The sequence below is a fragment of the Rhipicephalus microplus genome, unplaced genomic scaffold (genome assembly GCF_043290135.1).
Source record: "Rhipicephalus microplus isolate Deutch F79 unplaced genomic scaffold, USDA_Rmic scaffold_32, whole genome shotgun sequence".
In the NCBI taxonomy this organism is placed as follows: Eukaryota; Metazoa; Arthropoda; class Arachnida; order Ixodida; family Ixodidae; genus Rhipicephalus; species Rhipicephalus microplus.
In genome coordinates, this window is record NW_027464605.1 from 5,111,337 (window position 1) to 5,135,847 (window position 24,511).

Below are 24,511 nucleotides of genomic sequence, written 5' to 3' on the forward strand. Positions count from 1 at the left end.
CCAAGAAAACTCTGCTATGCATACCGAAATGATAAAGCATGCGAAGAATGATTTCCGACAAAAAATATGACTATTCGTAGTTGCTCCTGATTGTTGCTCCTCAGTGACGTTGGGCATCGATGGTACTACTTCATGGAAGGCCTTCCAGCAGGAGTGGCCTAGACTAAAATGTAGATGCATTTTAGTTTACACATGCCCTAGGGGACTGGTTTGAGTCAGATAGGCAGAAAAAACAAACATTCCAAAGCTAGAAAACTGAGCATATCTTCTCTTTTGTATAATGAAAACGATCATTTTAGATTTATTATTGCGAAAATAGAAAAGGCATCGAACGACATTTTTGCAAAAATGAAGTTTATTCCTTCTACGATGATGCACAGATCGGCGTGCTTGTTCTGGGAGTGGCGCAGATGGGGAAGAAGAGGATGAAAGGAGCATGAAGCGGTTCTTGAAGATGATAATTTCTTTCTCTTCCAGATTAAAAGATCAAATATAACATCTCCGCACATTGTAAATTACTACAATCGCATCTTCGCATATCTGCTTGCACTCCCATATATGCCCAATGACGCTTGTGAGCAACAACACATTCGGCATCAAGATTTCTGTGATGTGATTTGTGGCCGCACTAATCAGCGTGATCATAAATGTGCTACAACGCCTTCTGAGCCATTTTAAGTGTTACGGATGTCGCAGCAACTTCCTGTTCCGCTGTAGCCGAATAAATTTTCTTCCATGCACGAAGCTTCTTTTACCACCTGTCAGACGCTGCAACCAAACACAACAAAAACATGATGCATTTTAAGTGTGAATACACTTTATAAGCGACCCCAAACCATCCACCGCCGTCGGCGGCGTCCGCAGTCTTCTCTCTATCTTTAAAAGAAAGAGGACTTGGCGGGCCGCAGCGCGACGCTCTACCGAATAAGCCACGGACGCGACGCTGATGTCGGTGTCAGTAACGCGCCTTATACCCCTCCCCCTTCGCTCGCTCCTCCGCTCTCCTCGCTGGATGGATGGATGGATATGGCTGTACCCTTTAGATCGGGCGGTGGCTAGCGCCACCAAGCCGTAATACTTAATGAACTCAAAACTATATTTATTTATTTTTCCTTAAAAAGTGAGTTTGAGGATTCGTACTTTGCAGTGAAGAGTTTAATTTTCACTCGTGCCTTGACTTTAGCCACCAATCAGATAACCTCCTTCTAGTTAAGTCTACTTGCTTAAAGTCTATTTTGCCCTCCCGGTCCCTAAACCCCAGTGCTTTGAAAAACTCTGCGCCATCATTCTGAACTATAGGGTGAAGCCCTTTACAGAACATTATCAAGTGTTCGGCAGTTTCTTCTTCCTCTCCACACGCACTGCATACTGTGTCTACCCCTTCGTATTTGGCCCGATATGTCTTGGTTCGCAGTACTCCCGTCCTTGCCTCAAACAGTAGAGAACTACCCCGAGTATTATCATAGATCCTTTCCTTGGCAATTTCCTGCTTAAAAGTTCGATAGATCTTTAGTGCGGACTTTTTAATCATGCCCATTTTCCACATGCCAGTCTCCGTTTCCTTCACTTTCTTCTTAACCGATAGTTCTTTTTGGTTTGGCCACCTGCTGTTTTTTAAATATTTACCAGTCAACTTCCTGGTTCGCTTCCTCCATTTTGTATCGACATTCTTCATGTACAAGTAGCTGAAAACCTTCCTAGCCCAACGCTCCTCCTTCATTTCTTTCAATCGCTTCTCAAATTTTATCTTGCTGCTAGCTTCCCTGCCCTCAAATGATGTCCATCCCATATCACCTTGTACTCCCTGATTTGGTGTATTCCCGTGAGCTCCTAAAGCAAGCCTACCTATTCCACGTTGCTTAATTTCTAATCTTGCTTGAACTTCTGATCTCATGCACAAGACCGCATTGCCGAACGTCAGCCCAGAAACCATGACCCCTTTCCATATTCCTCTCACAACATCATACCTATTGTAATTCCACAGTGCCCTATTTTTCATCACTGCTGCATTCCTGTTACCTTTAGTCGTCACGTATGTTTCGTGTTCCCTCAGGTACTCGGTCCCATTGCTTATCCATACGCCCAGATATTTGTATTTATCTGTTATCTCTAGCGTGACCTCCTGTATCCTAAGCTCACTACCTTCGTTGTCATTGAAAATCATGACTGTTGATTTTTTCCTTACTGAATCTAAAATCTAACCTATCTCCCTCATTACCGCAGATGTCCATCAATCTCTGCAAATCTTCCTTGTTGTTGGCCATTAGCACTATATCATCTGCGTACATTATTGCTGGTAGTTCCTGATCAATAGGTTTTCCTTGTTTGACTAAAGAGAGGTTGAAGCCCAGTCCACTTCCCTCTAATTTTGCCTCTAATCCTTGTACGTACATCATGAATAATGATGTACCTACAAGCGCGAGAGAGGGCGCGCGGGCGCGCGAGAGAGAGGGGTGCGCTGTCGCTGCAGCTGCGCGCGCACCCCTCTCTCTCGCGCGCCCGCCTTCTCTCTCAGTCTCCCGTCGAGAGCGGGTCGTGAGGGGGAGTAAAGTTAAAATCCGTTGGCATTCACCAGTGAGTTAACGTAAACTCCCCCGTGTGATCAAATTGCGATTCCCAGCAACCATTACACCATAAAGGCACCATAGTGTGATTAATAAATATAATAGTGCGAATTAATAAATACCCCTCATAGCATCACCCCGTGTATTCACACTTAACCATGTTCACCCTCGGGGAAATGCTTGGGAGTTTTTTATTTACGTATATTTCAAAGCCCAAGACGCTCGGTGGTTACATGTCTCTTACCACATATAGCGTCAGAAGGGACGCGCAGAAGGCGTGTTGGCTGAAAAAATTATTTACGGGGTCGTTAGCCCGCAGCAACAGCGGGCATCAAAAGGTTGTTGTTTGTGCACATCTGAACATGCCTTCTGCCAAAGCAAAAGGAACGCCGCAGGTAGCACGCACATGACCCTTTCTGTAATGTTTAAATAATATTCGACACACTTCTTCAAACACCGTGCATATAATGACCAGGCCTAATATGGACCTGACTCAGGCCCAGGCCCGACCCGAAGCCTGAGCTCATGGGCCCAGCCTGGCTCGGGCCCGATCCTACAGAGCCTTACCCGGCCCAGCCCAGGCTTTCTGGCTGACCTGGGTCCATGCAGAGCTCTACAATGTACTCTACTGTGGTACAGCAATAGGCTGCCATGTATTTGTTTACAACAAATGTTCGACGATTTAGAGTACAAGGTACTCGACTAGGGGAGAGCAATAAACTGTCCCAGTTTCGGAAAATTGAGACAATGTGTGTTTAGAGGAAGTTGTTAACAATTTAGGCCACTTGGTATTCTACTATGGGAGAGCATAGAGCCGTCCCCTGTGCCTCAACCATCACTTCAAATGCAAGATGTTTGATGATGTGTTTAGAAAAAGAGGGTAACGATTTAGAATACCAGATACTCTACTATGGGAGAGCTGAAAGCCGTCCCGTTGGCCTTACAAAGGACATGAAAAAGAGCCTATTATTCTGACGTACTTAGAAAAAAAGGGTAACGATTCAGAATACTAGGTACTCTTCTATGGGAGAGCCTAAAGCCATCCCGTTGATCGTGATGTGTTTAGAAAAAAGAATGTTTAATGATTTCGAGTAATTCCTACTGAACTATGGGAGAGCCCTGAGCGGTCCCGCTAAAACCAACTAGGTTGCGCGCAGCGATTTTTGTTGCACAGTTCCACTTTTACGCACTGCTGACGTAATTCAAGGTAGAAAGTACAGATGCAGGAAGAACATGCGAAGTCTTGTAGGATTGTTCGAGTAAACCAGTATAAACTGAAGCTCTGTCGGTCTCCCGCATTTGTACCCAAATATTCATAAAGGTATTTCTCAATTACTTCTCATCCCAGTACAGAAATTTTAATTGTTAATTGGTGTATATGTGTGCTGTTCTTTACAATTATTGGACCAGTCGGTGAAGAAGGATTTCATAGATTTGTGGGGCACATAGGCGAAAAGAGTATTTGCGAACACAGGACGGGCGAATTTGGGTTTCGCCTATTGTCGGTTACAACCTAAGAACAAATACACCCTCTGCCCACAGTACTGCAGCACATTTGTCATTCATCTGTGCAACAGAGCTATAATTGGTGATTTCCGTTCTAACAATGAGCACATTTTAAATGTGCAGCATTTCATAGTGAACTTCAGCGACTTTGAGCGTATCTATCTATCTATCTATCTATCTATCTATCTATCTATCTATCTATCTATCTATCTATCTATCTATCTATCTATCTATCTATCTATCTATCTATCTATCTATCTATCTATCTATCTATCTATCTATCTATCTATCTATCTATCTATCTATCTATTTAGCCGCATACGACTTTTAGCTCTCTTGGCCGTTTCCGTACTGGTATCGATACCGAAATCAGTAGGGCATAACAAGACTGCATGACGAGCGAAACTGACTAATCATAACACGAAAGTCATGACATCTTTGTCATGAATATCATAGTTTAGATTTCATGGCCTGCAGCTCTTGCGATGGTTTCGTTCACATGGCATGCTGCAAAACTGGTATGGTATGACATGACTGCATGGCAAACACAAGCGGCAGACCCTAACATGAAAATTATGACATGCGTGGCATGTAACAACATGACTACATGCTACGCTCATGATGCGCTCGCGGCTGTTTCGCTAGCTTCAAATGTACGAAATTCGAATTTTCATGACGCGAACTGACGACATAGGTAATTGGCAGGTTCAAACATGATGATCATGACATGCGTGTCATGTAACAACATGACTACATGCCACACTTATGATGCGTTCGCGGCCGTTTCGCGAGCTTCACATATGCCAAACTTGGTATTACGTCACGTGAATGGATGACGTAGGTATGTGACTGGTGCAAACGTGATAATAATCAGATGGCTGTCATGTGAGAACATGTCTACAAGCCTAGGGAGCCTACATGAACGGCCGTGTTTAGGGTGGAGACATCTTAATAAGTGCCTTCAAGAAACTCAGCCAAAACCAGCGGGCAACGGGGCACGCTGTTGCCAGCTTCCACCAAATTCAGCATAGTTTTCTGTGCGCCGCCATTTTGGGGCAAGCCGCCCTTGTAACAACACACAACACCTGGGCTTTTGACAGCGGCGGTTCTCAGGGTCGTGTAAACGACCCAGTTCTCAAAGTGAGCGCACGAAGAAATTCGCAGCCCACACACAAACACTTGCGACATAATACTGAGGTTACGCTGACACGAACGCAAGCGTGGCAACAGCTCAGACTAGCGAGCGCGTCTCCGTACAAACGCGCGGACGCGTCCCGTTTGTGGGCTTCCTACTCGCAATGCGTGGACGCAGACACGACAACTTCGGTTATCTACTCATTCGCGAACACCGCGAAACACATATACGTGTGCCGCAGGAAAAAACAGTGAACGAAATACGCAGTACTCACAGAGCAAATACGAGACGCACTGGTGGGCTCCCAGCCGTCTCGCTTTACTTGAGCCAGCCATAGTTGTCGTCGGCCAGGGCTCCCTGGGAAGCGGAACATTCGCACCCCCTTTCTGTTGTGGTTAGTGCAGAGCGGTACGCAGCATCCAGGCATTCTAAGGCTTCACCGGCAGCGTTTAACACGCTACCGCAACGTTCGACGCCGTGTTATTGAGAACTAAACACAACCGGGCGTAGACGCAGTGCGGGCACCAAGATGGGGCGACAGCGCGGCGTTGCTGTCTGGCAACATTGTGTTTTGGCGGGCGGCGGCATGTAGTGGGTCAAAGGCTGACATCACCCTAAACACGGCCGTTCATGTAGGCTCCCTATACAAGCCACGCTCACGGCGGCAATACCCTTGAACGTGACCCGGTGCGAGTGCGCGCCGGCGTTCGTTTCGTCGCGTCACGCCGGTGATGCCACGCCAGACGCCGATCTCCCTGCCATACGCTCGCAGGCGCGCGCTGCGCTGCGTTGCTTTGACGCATGCGCTTTTGAGCGCGCTCGGCGTCCCTCCGTCACGAAGAGAGGCAGACGCGGTGCGGTCTGTGTAACGTCATCGGCGCTAAGTTGCATTTCGAGGCGCTTGCCGCCGGGCCGCGCCGGTCGCTCCTGGCGTCAGACTATAGAGTGCTAGCGTCGCTGCGTCCAGCGGGCGTGAGCGTCCACAGAGAGTTTGATAATTGGTGGCCTAAAACACTGGGTTCCCAAGCTGCGTTGCGTAGGGTGCTCTTGCGTTCGGAGGATCGCCAGAGACGGAGAACTGCGTCACACGCACGGCGCGCCACCCGTGGCCAAACTAAAAATTAAGAGTTTGAGAATTGGGGGCCCAAGACATTGGGTCCCCAAGCTTCGTTGCGTAGGTTGCTGTTGCGTTCGCAGTATCAGAATAGTTTGAGAACTGGGTCAAACGCAAGCTCCATTGGGTCAAACACACGGGGCGCCACCCGTGGCCAAATTCGAAATTATGCGAGACGTGGGAAATACGACACCATGGAGCGCGCTGCGTCTGCTTCGTCTCGCTGGCGATCCAAGACTTCTTGGTGCCCCACCCTTACCCTTTAGCACTGTGGAGGCTACAGGGCTCCTAAGCCAATAGAAAGGGCGATTAGCTTTTCCACATGTATTCATTCATGGTATGTAGTCCTCTCACCATCTTCACGGCATCTGCTCGCCGAATTATCTATACACACTAATTGCAGATAAGGCTGGTTTAATAACTTAAAAAATACAGTAAAACTGTGAAAGAAATAGTCACGCCAGGAACTTGAAGCGTATCACGGATTTGTTGTTCTGCACGCAGATCAGTAGGCGCTCATGCCGGCGGATAACTTCACTTAGTGTCCGTTTCTCTCCAACGTTTATCGTGGTTCTCGTTTAACTGCTTCTCCATCCACGCTTTCCTTCGTGCCTTCCACTGCAATAATTTTTTCCTTTATTTTTGTTTTTGTTTCAGTTGAAAGAGGATCTGACGCGCACGAAACGATGTGCCGTGTTGCATGTCCTATGTTTGAAGATGCAGCCTTCTTGGTCTGGCAACGCCGCCCAAGCCCTGCCTCGGCGCGTTAGTCTTAGCATGTGCGGCTAAGCAAGCAGCATATCTCGCTAATAACGACAACACGTACCTGATGTTTTATTCTCAGAGTACGATGAAACAATCGATGGTGAATTTCACCATTAATTTGTCGCTGTTAGTGCAGTGGGCGTGTAGCAGGAGCAAGTTCGGATCGAAGCGGGCGGTCGCTTCTGCATGGATGCTGCCATGTTGACATGCAAGCGCAGTTACCGGGAGTAAGAGACAAAAATAATTTCATGCGTGCGAACTAAATGCGAACAATAAACGTATCACATAACGATGTGGCGTAACACACACCAAACAAACGCCAATTTTAGTTAACCCGGTCAGTTTTAGGGCACTTGTTATATCTGGGACTATGTTTTTCTGCGCAACTGTGGGGCTTTCTTACGCACCATAGCTTTGGTAGGGCTGAACCAAAAGGTTTTGGGCCTTGGGTCAGCACGAACCCAAGAGCCCAAGATTGGCTTGGTTTCTGCGCATGCGCTCTGGCGCGTCGCAAGCTTCTTGGGTCCCCAAGCTCCTTAGGACCCCAATTCCCAAACTCTCTAATTATGCGAGACGTGGGCCATACTGCACCGTGGCTCATACTGCGTCTGCTTCGTCTTGCTGGCGACCCAAGACGCTTTGGGGGCTCACACTCATTTTCAATTTTCGGGCCTTGGGTCGTCATCAACGCAGCAGCCCAATATTGGCTTGGGTTCTGCGCGTGTGCCCTGGCGCGTCACAAGATTCTTGGGGCCCCAATTCTCAAACTCTCTAACGTTACGTCGGACTGTATTGGACCCTTTATGATGCGCTCGCCGCCGTTTCACGAGCTTCGCGTATAACAAATTTCGTATTGCATGACGCGAACGGACGACGAAGGTAAATGACACGTCCAAACATAATAATCACGACATGCGCGTCTTGTAAAACATGACTATATGCTACGGTCATAGTGCGCTCGTGATTAATCTAGCTTCATATATATCAATTTTAGTGATATGCGAGGTCACTAGATGACGAAGTGGTGCAAACATGATAAACATGACACGCGTGTCATGTAAGAACATGACAACATACCATGCTCATGATGGGCTTATGGCCGTTTCGCTAGCTCCGCACATACCAAATTTGGTATCACGTGACCTAAATAGAACGTAAATGACACGTTAAAAAATTATAATCATGACATGGAAGTCATGTACAGCATACTTTACCTCCCCTCGTAACGTTGTGCTGATTTTAAAGTGACATATCAACCTTCCTAATTCATGCTTCGCATATCATTGATTCCCACTGTACGTGGGGTCTGCCAATTTTTTCGCTGGTCAAGCAGATAGCACGCATAATATAAATTGATAATTTGTCGTTCCTTGTTAAAACTTTACGTTTTGAAGGGCAGTGAGGTCGAAATTTTTGATAAAATTCACCAAGTAAAAGTTTTTGACTAAGGAAGGAAGGAAAATAGGAGAAAAAGAACGGCAGGGAGGTTAATCAGTTTATAGGCAGCCGGTTTGGTACCCTGCGCATGGGAGGGGGATGGGGGAGATGAAAGATAGAGAGCGGAGAGGGAAGAAAGATAAACAGAGCACATTCGGCAGCACACGCGCGCACACTCAGTCATAGTCCAGTCTTGTCTTTCGCGGTGTGTGACATTGCTGTTGCAGCCGGTTGTTCAAGTCCGTGTCGCGTAGGAATTTCAACAGAGCTTTTGTCGCCTTCTGTTGCAATGTCTTCTCTCGGTTACTTGACAGAATAGTGTCCACAGACATTTGGCTGTTGTAGATGCGCGCAAGAACGGACGCCAGTGACTGTCTCTGGATGTCCTACAACGGACAGTCGCACTGGATGTGGTGTAACGTCTCTTCGCAATGACAGGCATCGCGGAGAGCGCTGTCGGCCATTCCTACGACAAAGGAATAAGATTTTTTAAATGCCACTTTTAGTCATAAGCGATGAAGAAGTGTGGCTTCTCTTCGGTCGAGCCCAGTGGGCATGCGGAGAGCCATCAAAGAGGACAGGTGGTGTTGACGATTGGTCTCGTTGCTTGGTGGGCACCATAGTGAAAACGTGATTTCACGCGCAAGTCGTCGAAGATTACTGGCTGCATCAGTCCGCGAAAGTGGTATGGCTTCTTCTCGTGTTTCTTCAAGAGCTGACCGCGCGGCACTATCGGCATGTTCGTTCCATATGACGCCGCAGTGACTTGGCAGCCACTGAAACGTCACATGATGCCCTTTTTCGTGTGAAGTGTGGAGAAGGCATCGAATTTCAAAAACAAGCTGTTCGTACGGCCCGGGACGCAGTGCTGAGAGCACAGATTGTAGGGCAGCCCTGGAGTCGCTGAAAATCGACCATTGACTTAAAGCTAACAAAATGAACATGAGCCGGTACAAGCAAGGTGATATGACTGATATGTGTGAAATATACCTGAAGTCGCGTGTATAGCAGACTGAAGTTGATCAGTAAGACAAATATGCAAATTTTTCCTTGGTTCGAATATGACAGCGGTGGACAAAGTTTACATTTATTCGTATACGCTAGAACCCGCTATAGTAATCTCTAACTACACCATAAAAAACAAAAAAAACTCCCAGCGAAGTCGTGTGCAGATGTCGGTTCTACTAAATCTACAAGAATGTGTGACAATAAGGTGCTAGTAACGATAAGGTGCTAGTAACATCTGATGTAACGATGGTGAGTGCAAATATGAGCGTGCCACCGTGACACTGGCCGGTGCGGCTTTTCACGGTGAGCAGTGGGGGCAGCGAATGCCTAACAGTGACGCGCTGGAGGAGAAACACATTATTTCAACATAGGAGTTTAGAGCACGCACGCTCCTGGGCCCCCACACGATCCCGCTGTGCTGAAGCGTTTATTTGGTGGTGCTCTATGACGCTGGCAGCCCGGTCGGCAGGCATTGTCTGCTCAACCGGGTCCTCTGAACGCAGTAGGGTCTCCCAGTCCACTCAGCTATTGAGGCGCTGTTAAGTTTGGCCTGGAAATTCGTCTGGGCAGACGCCATTGTGCGTAAACCGGTCCACTGGGGAGGCTCTCATTCCCTTCGGCGCCCAGTCTGACAGACGCTGTCGAAGATTGGAGCAATTATCCAGACCATGCGGCAAGCAAAGGCGAGTTCCCGTCTTTCAAATGCGGACCCTCTTGTCGTCTCTTCGAGCAGAAGCGGTGACTGGTGCCCTCGGCGACTCATCGGGCGACGAGGAAGCTGGCGTGACCGGCGCCAGAGCTGACAGGAGAGTGGCGCTCCTTTTAATCCCCAATCAAGTAGACGACCGGCCGTCTGCCTGTGCCCGCCAGGCATTGTCCCTGCTAGCCGGAGGAGGAGACGTCGTGTCGCCGCGACGCCTAAACGAAAAAGGACAACAGGGACGGCGTCTTCCTGGAAGAGACCGCGGCAGCCACCGCAAATAACCCCGCCAATTAGGCGAGCTGTGCGGCAGACCCTTTGATGTACGCTGTCAGGATCGTGGGAACTCTCGACTAGCGGCACACACACGACGAGGAAGAGCCCTGCTGGCGCCACCACAGTGCAGTGTTCACGTGGACCGTGCATGCTCGCCCCCCTCACCTGTGTGTGCGTGATTGGTGTTCGACTCGGAGAGGAGGAGCCCGACAGGGCATAAAACGACGCCGCAGAGTGCTGGACGTCGCTCTGAACTATGTAACGTTCAACCACCACGCTCGTGGTTTGTGAAACCACTAACCTTTCTTTTCTGTAAATATGTGTAAATAGTGTCATAAACCTTGTTTTGTTCTCGTACCTCGAGCGACCTTCCTTTCCGACCCTTAACAACTGGTGGCAGTGGTGGGATGCCATTGTATGCCTCCAGCGAACTTCCTTCCTTTCAACACCTAACAGCGCTCTATAGGGCCAGTGGGGGAAGATCCGCCGGTCAGTGAGAAGTGATGTGTGTAGCAGAAGCATAAGACTCAGGGCTGAGAGTACAGGCTGGTGTTAGGAAAAGGAGGTGATAGTGCGATAGGTTTAGAGAAGAAGAGTGTAAGTCTGCAGCTGGCGCCAGATGGTGATCTGTCGGTTGCTGAGGGAGGAGGAGGAGGAGGAGGAGGAGGAATAAATGAGGAAGGACATGGAGGTTAGCCAGTTCTCAGACCAGCTGGCTACCCTGTACTGGGGAAGGGGGTAAGGGGGATAAATGATGAGAGAAAAGAGACGTTGCTGAGGGACTTGTGCGGTGGAGGATAGAGCTGACGCTCTGCCCTATAAGCCTGAGTCGGCTCGTTGCAGGTCGTTGAAAATCTGCGCACGCTGCTTCATGAATCCGGCATCGCACGCCGCCAGCGCCCGGTTTAGAGAACTTCGGGCTAAGAGGTTGGTGGCGTAGTTTCTAGGATTCCCTGAGTGCGCGGGCACCCAGATCATCTTCACATGACAGGGTGGGGGCGCTGCGGCGGACCGACTCAGGGCTGTCTAGAGAGCCCTTGTGGCGGCAGAAGGGCTTGGCCTTGCTGTCCCGACGTGGGAGCAGCCAGCATCGGTCTTGGACTGATCCTCAGGACCTTAATAAAGTTCTTCATACCATACCATATATACCGAGGTGATTTTGTACCAAAGCTTATTGATCAGCGCAATTCCCTGCGTCTAATTGTGCTTTAGCCACGTAGGTTTTTATTGTATGCGTAACCTCAGTCATGTGATATCAACACTAAATTTAACTACTGATTTTGGGTTCTGTCTCGCTCAACCCTATCAACAGGTGGGAAGCATATTTTCTGCGACCGCCACGCTGCACACCGGTGTTCCTATCTCACTGTTGCTGCATTCGACTTCAAGTAAAACAAAATACCATATAGGTAATCGTCAAAGCGAATAGAAAACAAGGAAGAATACATTGTTGAACGTTCAGAAATTGAACAATATGTACCAAGACAGACTCAATTTTCATGAAATAGAAAGGTATTTCATGGTAAATAAACAAGTGGTGAGAAGTAACACTGTTAATAACTTCGCATTGTGTAAGAGTTTGTGCTTAAGGAATGTGCAGCATTATCAATAAAAACACATAAGGTGAGTGCCACTCTATGCCGCTGCAATACAAAGGCTGCAAGATGAAAACTACAGTGTATTCCTGAAGTATATATCACTTCAAGTGAATTAACATCATTAACTTTTATTTCATTCACACATATTAAATGGTCATTAGCCAACAAGAACTTCTTGGGCCGTAGTTTGTTATCTTATTGATCTCAGTGAGGCTTTCAGATGGTTTAATCACTGCAATGGCAAAAAAGAAAGCATACACATTCATACATAAGAAAACGTTATATCATGAAATTGTAACGGAAGTACACGACGACTCAATGACACCGCAATTATTTGGTTCTGGCACAGACTGACTGAAGTAAAGAAGTGTCTTCTCCATCAGTCATTGGCCTATAACACGTAGTATTAGCATCATGCCCTCTGAGGAACTGGTCAACAAATCTAATGGAGAATTAAAACAAGTATATCTCCATTTGGTCAGCATCCACTTGTCTGTTGAATTCGTGTGAGTGTGCGAAAGTTGACCAGCCGAAATGCAGATAGGTGAGAGCACCGATAGATTGTGCATCCTTGAGCATCGCTTATAGATGTAATCTTAAAGTGGTAGTACGTGTCACTGCAAGCTTATGTCCCATGTCGTAAGAAGTTTATTTTTTCTGTATGTGCTTCAAGTTTTTTCGAGAAAAAGAAGAAACGGTTGCAACTAATGCTTCATATCAGCTATTCGTTGTCAGTATGCATCGGGCACCCAGTTTTGTATGCATGGTGTTCATATCATGGCATGTATAGAAAGTTGCGAATTACTCCCACTGAAACGCTATGAATGGTGCTTGCGCCATCATTTCTGATAATATTGTGAGGTTTGACGTCCCAAAACCACGTGCCATCATTTCTGTTTTTCCATTCTACAAAAAATTGCAACTTATACATCACAGACGTCATACATCAAAAGAAGAAAAAGGAAATGAACAACAAACCACACATTCCATTCCAATGTAATGCAAAAAGTGAGGAGAGGCAGGTGTTACTGCCTTGTCTGCCTGTTAGCTAACCACGAACGCAAGGGTTAAGAAACAAATCTTACAATAAACAAGCTGAGGTTGTGAAAACTTCCATTATTTATAGGCAGAAGCGTGATTTCTGAACATCTCGAAGTAGTCCAGGTTATGCTTGACGGGACTATGCAAAATATACTCCAGTAGCTGTAATATTCTAGTACCATTAAAATATTGTTACGATTAGGTAGACAACACAAGTCTGGCGAACTGCTACGTCTGCGGTTTTAACCGCTCATTTATGATGGCCTAGAATGTCATGAGACACAGTGAAAACCCAATCGGAACAAAAAATCAGCATTGGGTTTCATATTTGAAATGGTCGTTTCACACTCGTACGCAAATGAGACAAAATCATCCAAAACTATTCTACTGCACATTCGTGTTCCGTGACACTGCTGTTTCACGCGTTATTCATCTCATGGCGATGCACCAACTGGCCGTGGTAGTCATTGCTTTTTTAATTTCACATTTTATCACGTGGCCCTTGGAACAGTCACCTCATCGATGTGTTGGTTCGGGCTGTCTAGCAATCTTCTCTTGGTTTTAAGCACCGAATCTATGATGACAAAGACACATAGAGATACGAAAGGTGCAAGAACTTCGTTCTTATGCTCGGTTACAACCTGAAAGACAATGTTCGCTCCGCCCGCAGAACTACAGCTTACAAGCCATTCACCTGTGAAACACAGTCGTGTTCACTGGTTTTCACTCCAACCTCAAGTACTATTTTTCGGCTGATGTAAATACTTCGCATATTGACACAAAACAATTCATCGTTAGTACCTCACATGGCGCTTTGTTGAGCAGCCATCTCTATCTCTGGTGAAGTTTACGAGGACGTTGAAGTTTCCGACCTAAATATAGCAGCACGAAGTTGTGTCTGTCTGGTAGAATCAGCTATCTGAAACACTCTTGATGTGCTTCACGTCACAATAAACAGTACACGCTATTGGATAGAGCACTCATGCATATTCTTTGTAAGAGAGACAGCGGTAACTGTGGTTGGAGCTGGCATGTTTTTTTTTTTTCTTATGCTGTAACCGACTACAAAACATGTGCTTTTCATATCTCTAGCGGGGAAGGAAATCATAGATTCTGCGCCAAAAGTAAGACTTCTCCGAATGTTGAGGAGACGCAGTAACACAGTTAGATTCATCGTTTCTCGGAAGTCCATAGTGAAGTGGAGCTGCAAGCTCGATCCCGCCTCGACTGTTCAGACACGAGTTCTCACTAGTGTAGTCCTCTGGCAGGCGAGAGGCTACTCCTCGGTGCTGTACCCGAGCCTCTGCTTCAGGCTGAGGTAGACGTGCGGCTTGGCGCGTATCTTGTAGTAAAGGAGCGTGGCGATGATGATGGCCAGCACGACGGTGACGGTGATGAGGAGACCGAGAGCGACGCGCATGGCGATGTTGATCTCCTGCCAGCCAGGATGCTCCACTGCGACGCTCTCGGCGCATGGCATGTCGGCGCTGCTCAGCTTGGCGATGAGACGGCCCTCCAGTTCTTTAGGGCTGCCACACCTGCCGAAGAACGATACCGCATACTTACATTTTAGGAAAGTGTAATGTTCGGTGAGCTGGTATGTAGCTTAATGGTAAGTTTGGGGTACAAACTAAGAACAAAGAAAAAAAACGAGAAAATACCGAATAAGTGCCCTATACACGAATACAGGGGCTGCAAACGTTTCGTCAAGTCCAAGTCCCTTTTTTGTGGGACCTCTACGCATAGTATTCTATTCTTTCTTTTTTCGCTGCGGAAAATAACCTGTAAATAGATGACATGCTCTGCCATAATGGAGAGTAGATGTAAGCATAAGATCGATTCCCGCAGAAGCCCATCGAATGGTTGGAGTTGATATTAGCTACAATCTTGAAATACGCACAGTCCATGTTCGGAAGGGCTCACCCTACAACACCACATCATACCATTCACTCGTACGCATACACGCCATTGCTTCCTGTCAGTATGTGGTCTGATTCCGGGGCGCTTTGCCTTGTGTATGATGCCACCACGCCGCGCAGGTTGAGCATCCTCATGCCACACGCTGGCGTGAGATGGGGCTATCTTACGAAGGAGGTGGAAGAACCACGCCGAGAAACTCTGTATAGTGCCAGGATGTTGTTGTTCCAGACAGGGGTGGGTCCAGCCACTAATTTTAGGGGGGGGGGGGGGGTCGCCCAAAGTAACACTTGAGAAAGGGGCGTGTTCATCACCTTCTTGTTTTTACTAGGTGAAAACTCCCCTCATAGCATATATACTGTTGATGTGTGCTGACCAGATGTAGGCACTTATACCGACAGCGCGTCCAGATAATGTTCGCCTCTTTCCTCCCCTTGGCCTCCATGTTGCAGCGCCCCACAAGACCGCGCCCAGGTCATGTACTAAAGACGACGAGCTGCGTGCGTAGCGTCCGTCATAGAGTTTGCTAAAATTAAGCAGAGGGGACTCTGACGCTGCAATCGTTCAGTGACCATGGGAATGACGGTATGAAGATAAAAACATATATCCGTAAAAGTGTCCGTACACGGATTTACCTAGTCTTCGAAACTGCTGGAGGCGAATCACACTTGTGGTCTCATTTATTGCTGGTTTGGCCTTGTTTGAAATAAGGAACAGACACTTTTGAACTTCACAACCAGATTTGAAATGGTAAGCCTAAAAGATTAAGGTGGCTAAGCCGCAACTTCTAAACATTTGCTAATTGTTGTTTCGTGACGGAGCAGCTTCAAGCCATGCGAAGAATTTGAAAAAGTACGAAGACTTGGCAAATCCATGTAGCTGCCTATAATTCAAATGCTCGCTGAAGCACCATGCGTTGCAGCTCTCATAGACACTAGCACCACAGTTCCCTCTAGTGTATAATTAGTTAACCTTATGCTCGGATTTCAACCCATCTTTCCTTTCTTTCCTTACTATCACTGCTGTGCGGCTTTATGTTATTCGTTTTATCCCCTTCTCCCATCCTCTACAAAGAGCTTAGCCGTGTCGCCAGATTAGGCAGGCAGAAATGAGCTCCTTATTATTTTCCTTTGAGAACCATGCATTCATGATTGAAGCTCGCACTGGAAATAACCTTCAAATCGCGTTATACTGTGAGCGTCATTGTATGCGTATTGCAGATATACTGTCGGGGTAATGAAAAGTAATTGATGGTGAAGGAGGTGCATTAAGAACTAATGTTACCAGATTGAGTGCTACTCCTGTGAGATACACTTCGCCTAACCACACCGACAACGTGCTACACTAAAGTATGCATATATATTTTGGTGCTTATCCAGGATAACTGGGTCTGTGCCCAGTTATCCTGGATTATATCAAGCCCAGTTGCTCTCATGTGTTCTAAACCCTATACATGAATATTATACTATAGATTATTCACGAGCGGAAAATTTATTGGTAAACTTGGCGGTGAGGGAGGGCTCAACTGCGCATGGTGTGCAATGTTAAGCTTCCACGAAATGCTTCATAGAGGTCGGAATCTTTTCCCATGTTTTTATAAGTGAACAATGCTTGACCTAGTTTCTGCGGTGGTGAGTATTTAAGTCGGGCCTGGCACTAGTAGTACGTTAGGCTTTCTCTGAAGGCATCCTAGCATCTGGTTAACCTCTCTGGCTTCCTTTCTTCTCTTTTTTTTCTCTCTCTTTGAAGGTAACCATTCTGTCTATTGCATAGTCAGGAAAAGGGGAGACCATATTCTCTCACTCATTCATCTTGGGTTGCGAAGGGCGGTGAATGACGCATTCGGTGGATGAGAGCTCGCGCGGCGCCATGTGTGTGTGACAAGAACTGTTACCCTTGGAGAGCCTGGAGGCCCCTAAAGGCCCTTTACACAGAAAGGGATCTTATTCTGGGACCCCACTGGGTAAGGCTGCTACCCGCGCCCGTCAGACTAGAGCTCTTTGAGCCTCCCGCCCTGAGCAATGGAGTAGGACTGCTTCCCATGCCTCTGTAGTAGGAGAAGGGTTCGGAGGAAGGGAAGGCTCATCTGACATTCGCACACCATATGCATAATGAAGGCTAGCGTTACGTATTCAGTACGCTGTGAAAAGGATCGAGGCGTACGGTTCTGAGCGAGAGTGGAGAGGGAAAAGAACGGATATCTCACCTCAGCTTGGCGTCGATGACGTCTCTTTTCACGACATGCGGCATCCACTCGAGCTTGCAGTCACACTTCCAATCATTTTCAGCAAAGTCCACCTTGGTGACATACTCCCAGCGTAGAAGGTTCGCGGGCAGGGTCTTCAGCCCCGTCTGGCGAGCGTAAAATTCGTCCAGGTCAATTCTAGCGTCAGAGCCGTTGTAGGTGAACGCCCTGCTGTCGATGCTTGACAGCCTCTTACAGAAGCTGAGATCTATGCTCTTGAGACTCGTGACGTCACTGAATGCGTGGGCCTCGATCGTCGTCAGATCCACCATGTATTTCAGGAAGAGGCTCCTGAGAGAGGTTAGGTTGTAAAAGCTGTAAGGTTTGATGGTCGTGATGGGATTCCTGCTCAGATCCAGGTGACGCAGCAGGCTCATCCGGTGGAGGCCATTGAACGGCACCTCTTCAAACCCATTTCCGCTGAGGTCGAGCCACTTGAGGTTGGTCAGGCCGTCAAAGTCCGTCTGCCTGAGCTCCTTGAGAGCGGTGCTCTGAAGGATCAGCTTGTTCAGTGAGGTGAGCGGTGCGAGCGCGTTGCCGTTGAATTCTGTGAGGCTGTTGTAGGCCAGGTTCAACTCGGTGAGGTTACCGAGGTGGTCGAAGATCCGGGGATACAACGTAGTCAGCCTATTGTGGCTGAGGTCGAGGGACTGGAGCTTACCGAGATGAGAGAAGACCTCTTCCTCGAGAGACGCGAGACGATTGTGAGACAGTGTGAGCCGGTTCAGTTCTCCAAACATCTGCAAGGCCGTGAATGCGATGAACTGTATGTGGTTGTGAGACAAGTCAAGCACGTGAACACCGGGTGCCGTGTAGAAATAAGTGTCCAACACGCTCTTCAGGTCGTTTCCCGCCAAATTGATTTCAAGGACGTGGTTGGGTAAGGCTAGCCGGTTCAGTGAAGGGATGTGTTTGTAGGAACAGTCGATTGTTTTCGGGATGGCGTCAGAGTAGCAGCCGCAACTGTGAAGCTGACATAGATGTGTGGGAGTGGTTATTGGAAGATTAGCCTGAATGGTGTCATTCGTTCCGTGAACTTCAGCGTGGACTTGGCTGCCGTTACCAGAGAAGAAACCACCGAGTAGGTTGCACCGTACACTGTTGGCAAACAGTACTAGAAGCAATGCTGTATATGTTCTTTTGGGGACCATAATGAGCAAGCCTGCACAAAAGAATATTGCACATAGCTTAAGACTCCATAACAATTAAAAACTGGCTTTGAAGGACTAGCTCTTTAGACATGTTTCCGAGGGAATTTTGACATACCTATATTTTTAATAGACTTTTAACGTGCGGATCATAAGTGCTTTTGCCTTCTGCAGTCATAGCATTGGATCATCGTGAGAGGAATCTAACCCACGACCTTATTTTCAGTATTAATCGGTACAATGCAGCCACTGAAGCTCAGCCTTCGTACAGGAAGAAAAAACAAAAGTTAAAAATGTATGCAGGTAATATGTGTCAGCTATTTGATAAAAATGAGCCCTATACTGTCACGGTACTTCATCTTTGACATTACGGAAATATAAAACTGTGCCGCTGGCTACAGCATGTCGGATGTCTGGTAACAAGAACATTTATTTATTTATTATTTATTTACTTTCAGAATTTCTTGTGGAGATTGTTTTAAGCAGCCAACATGATGGGGCACAACTGTGCCTGATATTTTTATAAGACTGTCAACCTCCTACTCTACAGCAGATGGAATCCAGAAGTATTAAATTCACGGCCCAAATTTTGTGAGGAAGCAATAAATTTGGCTCACATCATATGAACACGTCTGACTCAGAACTATAACTCCCACACACTAAAATCGTCGGAGGCTCTTTTCCCCAGTCCAGAGTCAAACTTCTAGCAGGACATCATTCGTCAAGCCCTTGCAGCTGCCGTGTCTCAATGTATTCGGGAGAACGGCTAAAAGTGACGAGGAAGGTGAACTTTCTCCTTATGTCCATAGACTGGCGTTCTGATGAAATTTCTATATGTGTGAATGTATTGCTGTAAACACCAAAATAACAAACAATGTTTGCATTTTAAAAAGTTGCCACACAACTTTCTACTGGATAATAGTCAATTATAGCTTAGGTTATATTTTTAATTGGGTCATTAACTTATTGGCAACACCCGCGTACATCGTGTATCATTTAGCCAACAGCAGGCGACACAGGCAATTGTTTAGCCTCTATATTATGAATATTTGTTGGGGCAATCGTACTGTCTTCTTTTGTAGCCCTAGTTCAGAGTTACTTTTTTTCGGCATTTACAGTGGCGCACATTGTGCGACGACCGCTTCTGGCAACTCTTTCACTCTGTAACGTATGTACAGATGCACACTTTTCTATAGATACCTAAACAAAACATGACTACGCATTAGAGTAAGATGCAGTAAAGCAAGACACCTCCGTCTCTCCAAGAGTTTACACTGATACAGAATTCGGTTGCTTAATCAAAAGCTACCAACAAATGCTTGACACATTACCGCATTGGATAGACCCTTCAGTATGGTAGCTACACTAGCTACACCCTGGATCTAAGCCAAACCACGAAGATCTTTCGCAAAATGATTCCTACCCCGTAATCTTGGCAAAGTGTTCAACACTTAAGAAATTGCAATTGAAGTTTCATTTTTGCCATGGCGCACGTAATGGTAAACGAAAGCAGCGTTTCTCACACGCCTCTTTTGACCATTACAGGTGGGACTCCGGGAAGCTCTGCAGCGATAAGCGAAGACGAAGGTAAGGCCTGAATGACAGAATTTCTTGAGTCACACTTTAACGATGCGTTGGTCGAGCCTCATCATTAAGAGTACGAGGCGGCAAGTGATACTTGCCACATACAGGCGAAAGGCCTCAAGACAACCTAGGCAGTAAAAACGTCACCTGCACGTTCTACCAACTGCTAAACCTAGTAGCTGGGCTGAAGTAGCTTAACATTGAATTTGAACAAGCTGGGCGCTGTTGCAAATGCACCGGCATAAAAGAAAAGGCGATAAGGAGTTCTACACGTACAACCACTTCAAGCAAACAGTGCAAGCGCTAGAATGCCTTCACCGGATATGGTTTTACAATTAGATATACTTCTGCACGAGGTCAAAGGCTGGGCTTCCGGCTACGTTTATTATATTGCGATACTTAGACTAGGCAAGATGGCCTGTCAGCCAACGAATGAGCGAAATTGGGAAGTTAATTTGATCGAACTTCTTCCGCCGCCTAAGCTACGTTTGATTTAAAAGTACACGTGACAGTATCTGCAGAAAAACCAGATATATGTTACCACACTGCTCTTGGTCGCTGTCCTCTAAAATCTGGTTTTAGAAGTGGTGCTTTAGTTACATTCGCATAGAAGCACCAAACTAGGGCGAAATGTATGAATCGGTTAGTTCATAAGCCAGCGTGCCATCCGAACCTAGGAATTAGAGAAGCTGGTACCGTTAACACTCCATATTACTTGATTGATAAAACTGCCGATGGTATTTCATTGTTACTAGACTTGAACAACTGGTACCTACTTTAAAATAATAAGACCATGGAAAAAGCATATAACGCAAATAAAGGCAGGTCTCTTTCTGTAGCTGTGGTAACAGCTGGAATTTCAGTGACTGCTAAGATTTATAACTGCATAACGGAAACCGTCCTTTCCCCAAGGTGATCCTACTTACGAAATAATTTAAATATCGATGCATAACCTGTACATAGAGATATTCAGAAGCTGCAAACTTAATTTTGATTTAGCCTACTTATTCCAGTTGCCGAAATTAAATTTCAAATACTGATGTCATATAACATTCCTTTTCTTCCTGGTAATAGAGCAACCACTTTCTCTACATCAGGCATCAACGTATTCAGTTAATTATGTTTAGTGACAGTGATAAAACGTTGTCTTGGAATGCCTCTATAATAAAGGTTAGCGGATGAGGAAGAAAAATAAGCTTTTATTATTACCCGCAGTTTAGTTGGTTGAGCTGTACTTTTTAAAAAAATAATGCGTTCCAGCTACTACATGATTGAAACGTTCTCGTGTACGTTAAAATTGTTTCGATATGAATAGCTATTCATCTGTTACATCGAGTCTACTTGATAATCTACCATGCTTTTCGAACATATTGAGTGAACACTGGCCTTAGTCGGGAACTGCAACATCACTCTAAGGACACCAAGCAAAAAATCTTCATTTGCTCATATTACAAGCATTGAAGGTTTTACTGCGATGTCGGTGTCATTCCTTAATCCCCACAAATAAACCGAGTATCAGTGTCAAGTTTTGTTTAGAAACCGTCGTTTTCGTAACCTATTCAGGCTAAAAAAAACCAGTATGCCATCTGAGTAAATAAATCTATGACAGCAATCGCACTGTCTTCTCAAATCATCATTTGAAAAAGATTCAGCTGTTTCCCCAAGGCCACCAAATCATTACTTTCTAGTCTACGTAACATTAGTAGCACTCACTATAGAAGAGCATTATCAGCCTGGCCATGTGGACCAACAGACAGTGTCTATTGTGCACCTCCCACCCCCGTAACTAATGCATCTGTTCGCGCAAACATGGGGTGACTCACTGAGCGCCTTATCAGCACTGTATTCCTAGCATCTATGCCAGACAAACACGTACAAGCTAGCGGTTAATACATCAAATATAACACAACGGTAATAAGTATATTTGCGAATGACAACACGTCTTTTTTGTGTATAGTAAGAAAAACGCCTAAGTTCTTTTCTATACCTTTAATAATCCGCTTGCACACAAATGAAATTCATTTTCTCGAGAAGTTCACCAGCAGTAATGTGTTTAGAAAAAGTGGTTAACGAGCACTAATAAGCAGAAAGTTTTTGTTAATAAAGTTACGTGTACATCAACAAATCGAACAGAGCCCTGTGATCTCTGAAACCTAAAACCACCCTTATTTCCTAAGATATTCAGACTTAATAGGATGACGTAACCGTCGAGTACCTCCGGTGGTATTGAATAGAAGCGCGGCTGATTATGATATTTTGGTTTTTATATACATTTTTTTTATTTGTAGCTCAGTGAAACGCAAAGTTATGACCGTTGAGTTGGTGGGACCGTTTGACTCTTGGGTTGGTGAGACCATAATGTCGCTGCCGAGATAACGCCACATCTATCAAAACGAAATTGGATAAATGTCCGATAAACACGTTACAATAAAATTCGATACTGTCATCTCTAATTTTAATTTACACAACATATGACACGCATAAATGGGTAGTTTTCATAGTCTTCGCTTCCGGTTATACCTTATTTTAATTAACGTGGCAGTTGCGCCGGAAATTTTGCCGCGAACGTCATTCACGCATCGTGGCGCGGAGAGCGCTTTAAAACCTAACCATATTTACGTGGTAGTCTTCGTTAAGGATGAGCGAAAAACGACGTGCACTCTTACCTGAAGCAGAACCGGTCGCAACTGCTAAGACTAGCCGAGACTGGCCAGAAGGCGTTGGCTCCACAGTTCGCGATAACGGCTTGCGATCTTTGCTCTCTACGTAGATACCGGCTGCTCTGTACAAGGTGAAGCCGTTGCCATGACGATAGCCTAGATAAGCTGTTTCTGTCTCTCTCTCTCCAGTTTGTTCGCTTCAGCGTTGATGCACGTGAACGGCAGCGTTGGGACCGGGAGACCAATAGGTGGCGTCCTAGTCGTCCCACTCAGATGCACCGAGAGACCTGCGACCTCGTGGTTCTATTTTGACGAGTAAATCGGCTTGCACCGGCGTCGATAAGCAGTGGCGAGCGCTTCTTCGTCGTCCAAGCTGCCGGCCTTATGTGCCGATGGGGTTCGGTAACACGATACTGGCGGGAGAGTCTGGGCGGCCGGATGGCGCCGCACAGGAGGAGGTTCGTGCACGAGAAAGTGCTAGCGAAGCAGCGCAGGTGTGTAGAAACGCAGCTCGGCCTCTCACGTAGCCTGGACGTCGGCCGTGCAAGAGGGCACCGGTGGTGGAAGCTCGCATTTTTACTGCCGTTTCTCGTGCAAGAGACGTGCTGTGACGCGAACGTGGCCGCCGGTTGAATCGGAGGGTGTGCGACATCTATGCTGTGCATGCTGCTGCTGCGACCGACTGCGAGCATGCGCAGTGAGTTCAACACTCTCTGCATTATGCGCCATCGAACACCCGCAGGTTACCACGTAGAGAAACGCCCGATTAAATTTACGATAGAATGGCTGGCCCCGCTACTGAAATAGTTGAGCATCGTACACGTAATTCGAAGGTCGTGGGTCTTGTTTCCACCGGCGTGCGAAAGTTGTTGTTTTTTTTCGTACACTCTAATATATTTCCACTTACTTCATAACTGCAATAATACAATAAAACTGTAGGAATAATGTCCCTTATCCACTCATTGGCTTTAATTTATGGTGGATTCATGAAATTGTGTCCAAAAAAGGAGACCACACTTTGGTTCATACCCCATCTTCTTTCCTTCTTTTTTTTTCGAAGCATTTCTTCGCAAACTTCAACGACTTTGAACGTATCTATCTATCTATCTATCTATCTATCTATCTATCTATCTATCTATCTATCTATCTATCTATCTATCTATCTATCTATCTATCTATCTATCTATCTATCTATCTATCTATCTATCTATCTATCTATCTATCTATCTATCTATCTATCTATCTACAACTTTTAGCTCTCCTCACCGCTTCGATAATTGCCTCAATATCAAAATTGGTATGACATAACATGACTGTATGACGAGCAGAACTGACTAGTCGTAACATGAAAATCGTGATATGTATGTCATGAATGTCATTTACAATTCATGATCTTGCTGCTGTTGCGGTGATATCGTTCTCATGACATACTGCAAAGCTGGTATGGGGTGACATGACTGCTCGGCGAACACAAATGAAGGACCCTAACGTGGAAATCATGTTATGCATGTCATGTAAGAACATGATTACATGCCACGCTCCTGATGCGCTCGCGGCCGTTTTGCTTGCTTCACATATACCAAATTTCGTATTAAATGATGCGAACCGAAGACGAAGGTATATGACTGGTGCAGACATGATAGTCATGACATGCGTGTCATGTAAGAACATGACTACATACTACGTTCATAATGCGCTCGTGGCTGTTTCGCAAGTTTCACATGTACCAGATAGATATATAGATACGTTCAAAGTCACCGAAGTTCGCCGAGAACTGCTTCGCATAAAAAAAAAACCGTGCTTGAGTCGAAAC

The 24,511-nt window shown here is 46.1% G+C and overlaps 1 protein-coding gene across 1 annotated transcript; it reads right to left on the reverse strand.

Moving 5' to 3' along the window:
* Positions 1–14,111: 14,111 nt before the first annotated feature.
* Positions 14,112–22,834, reverse strand: LOC119172287 (uncharacterized). The gene is made up of 3 exons (XM_037423337.2): positions 22,705–22,834; positions 17,268–18,468; positions 14,112–14,682 (listed from the first exon to the last, which is right to left on the reverse strand). The coding sequence occupies exons 2-3, from the start codon at positions 18,455–18,457 to the stop codon at positions 14,421–14,423; spliced, it is 1,452 nt and encodes a 483-aa protein (XP_037279234.2). The 5' UTR covers positions 18,458–18,468; positions 22,705–22,834; the 3' UTR covers positions 14,112–14,420.
* Positions 22,835–24,511: the final 1,677 nt, after the last annotated feature.

Excerpts from the sequence above, each read along its gene's own strand:
- LOC119172287 (XM_037423337.2), bottom strand. The coding sequence starts at position 18,457 with ATGGTCCCCAAAAGAACATATACAGCATTGCTTCTAGTACTGTTTGCC. Across the intron at positions 14,683-17,267 it reads GTCATCGACGCCAAGCTGAG|GTGTGGCAGCCCTAAAGAAC; the intron begins GTGAGATATCCG and ends GTTCTTCGGCAG.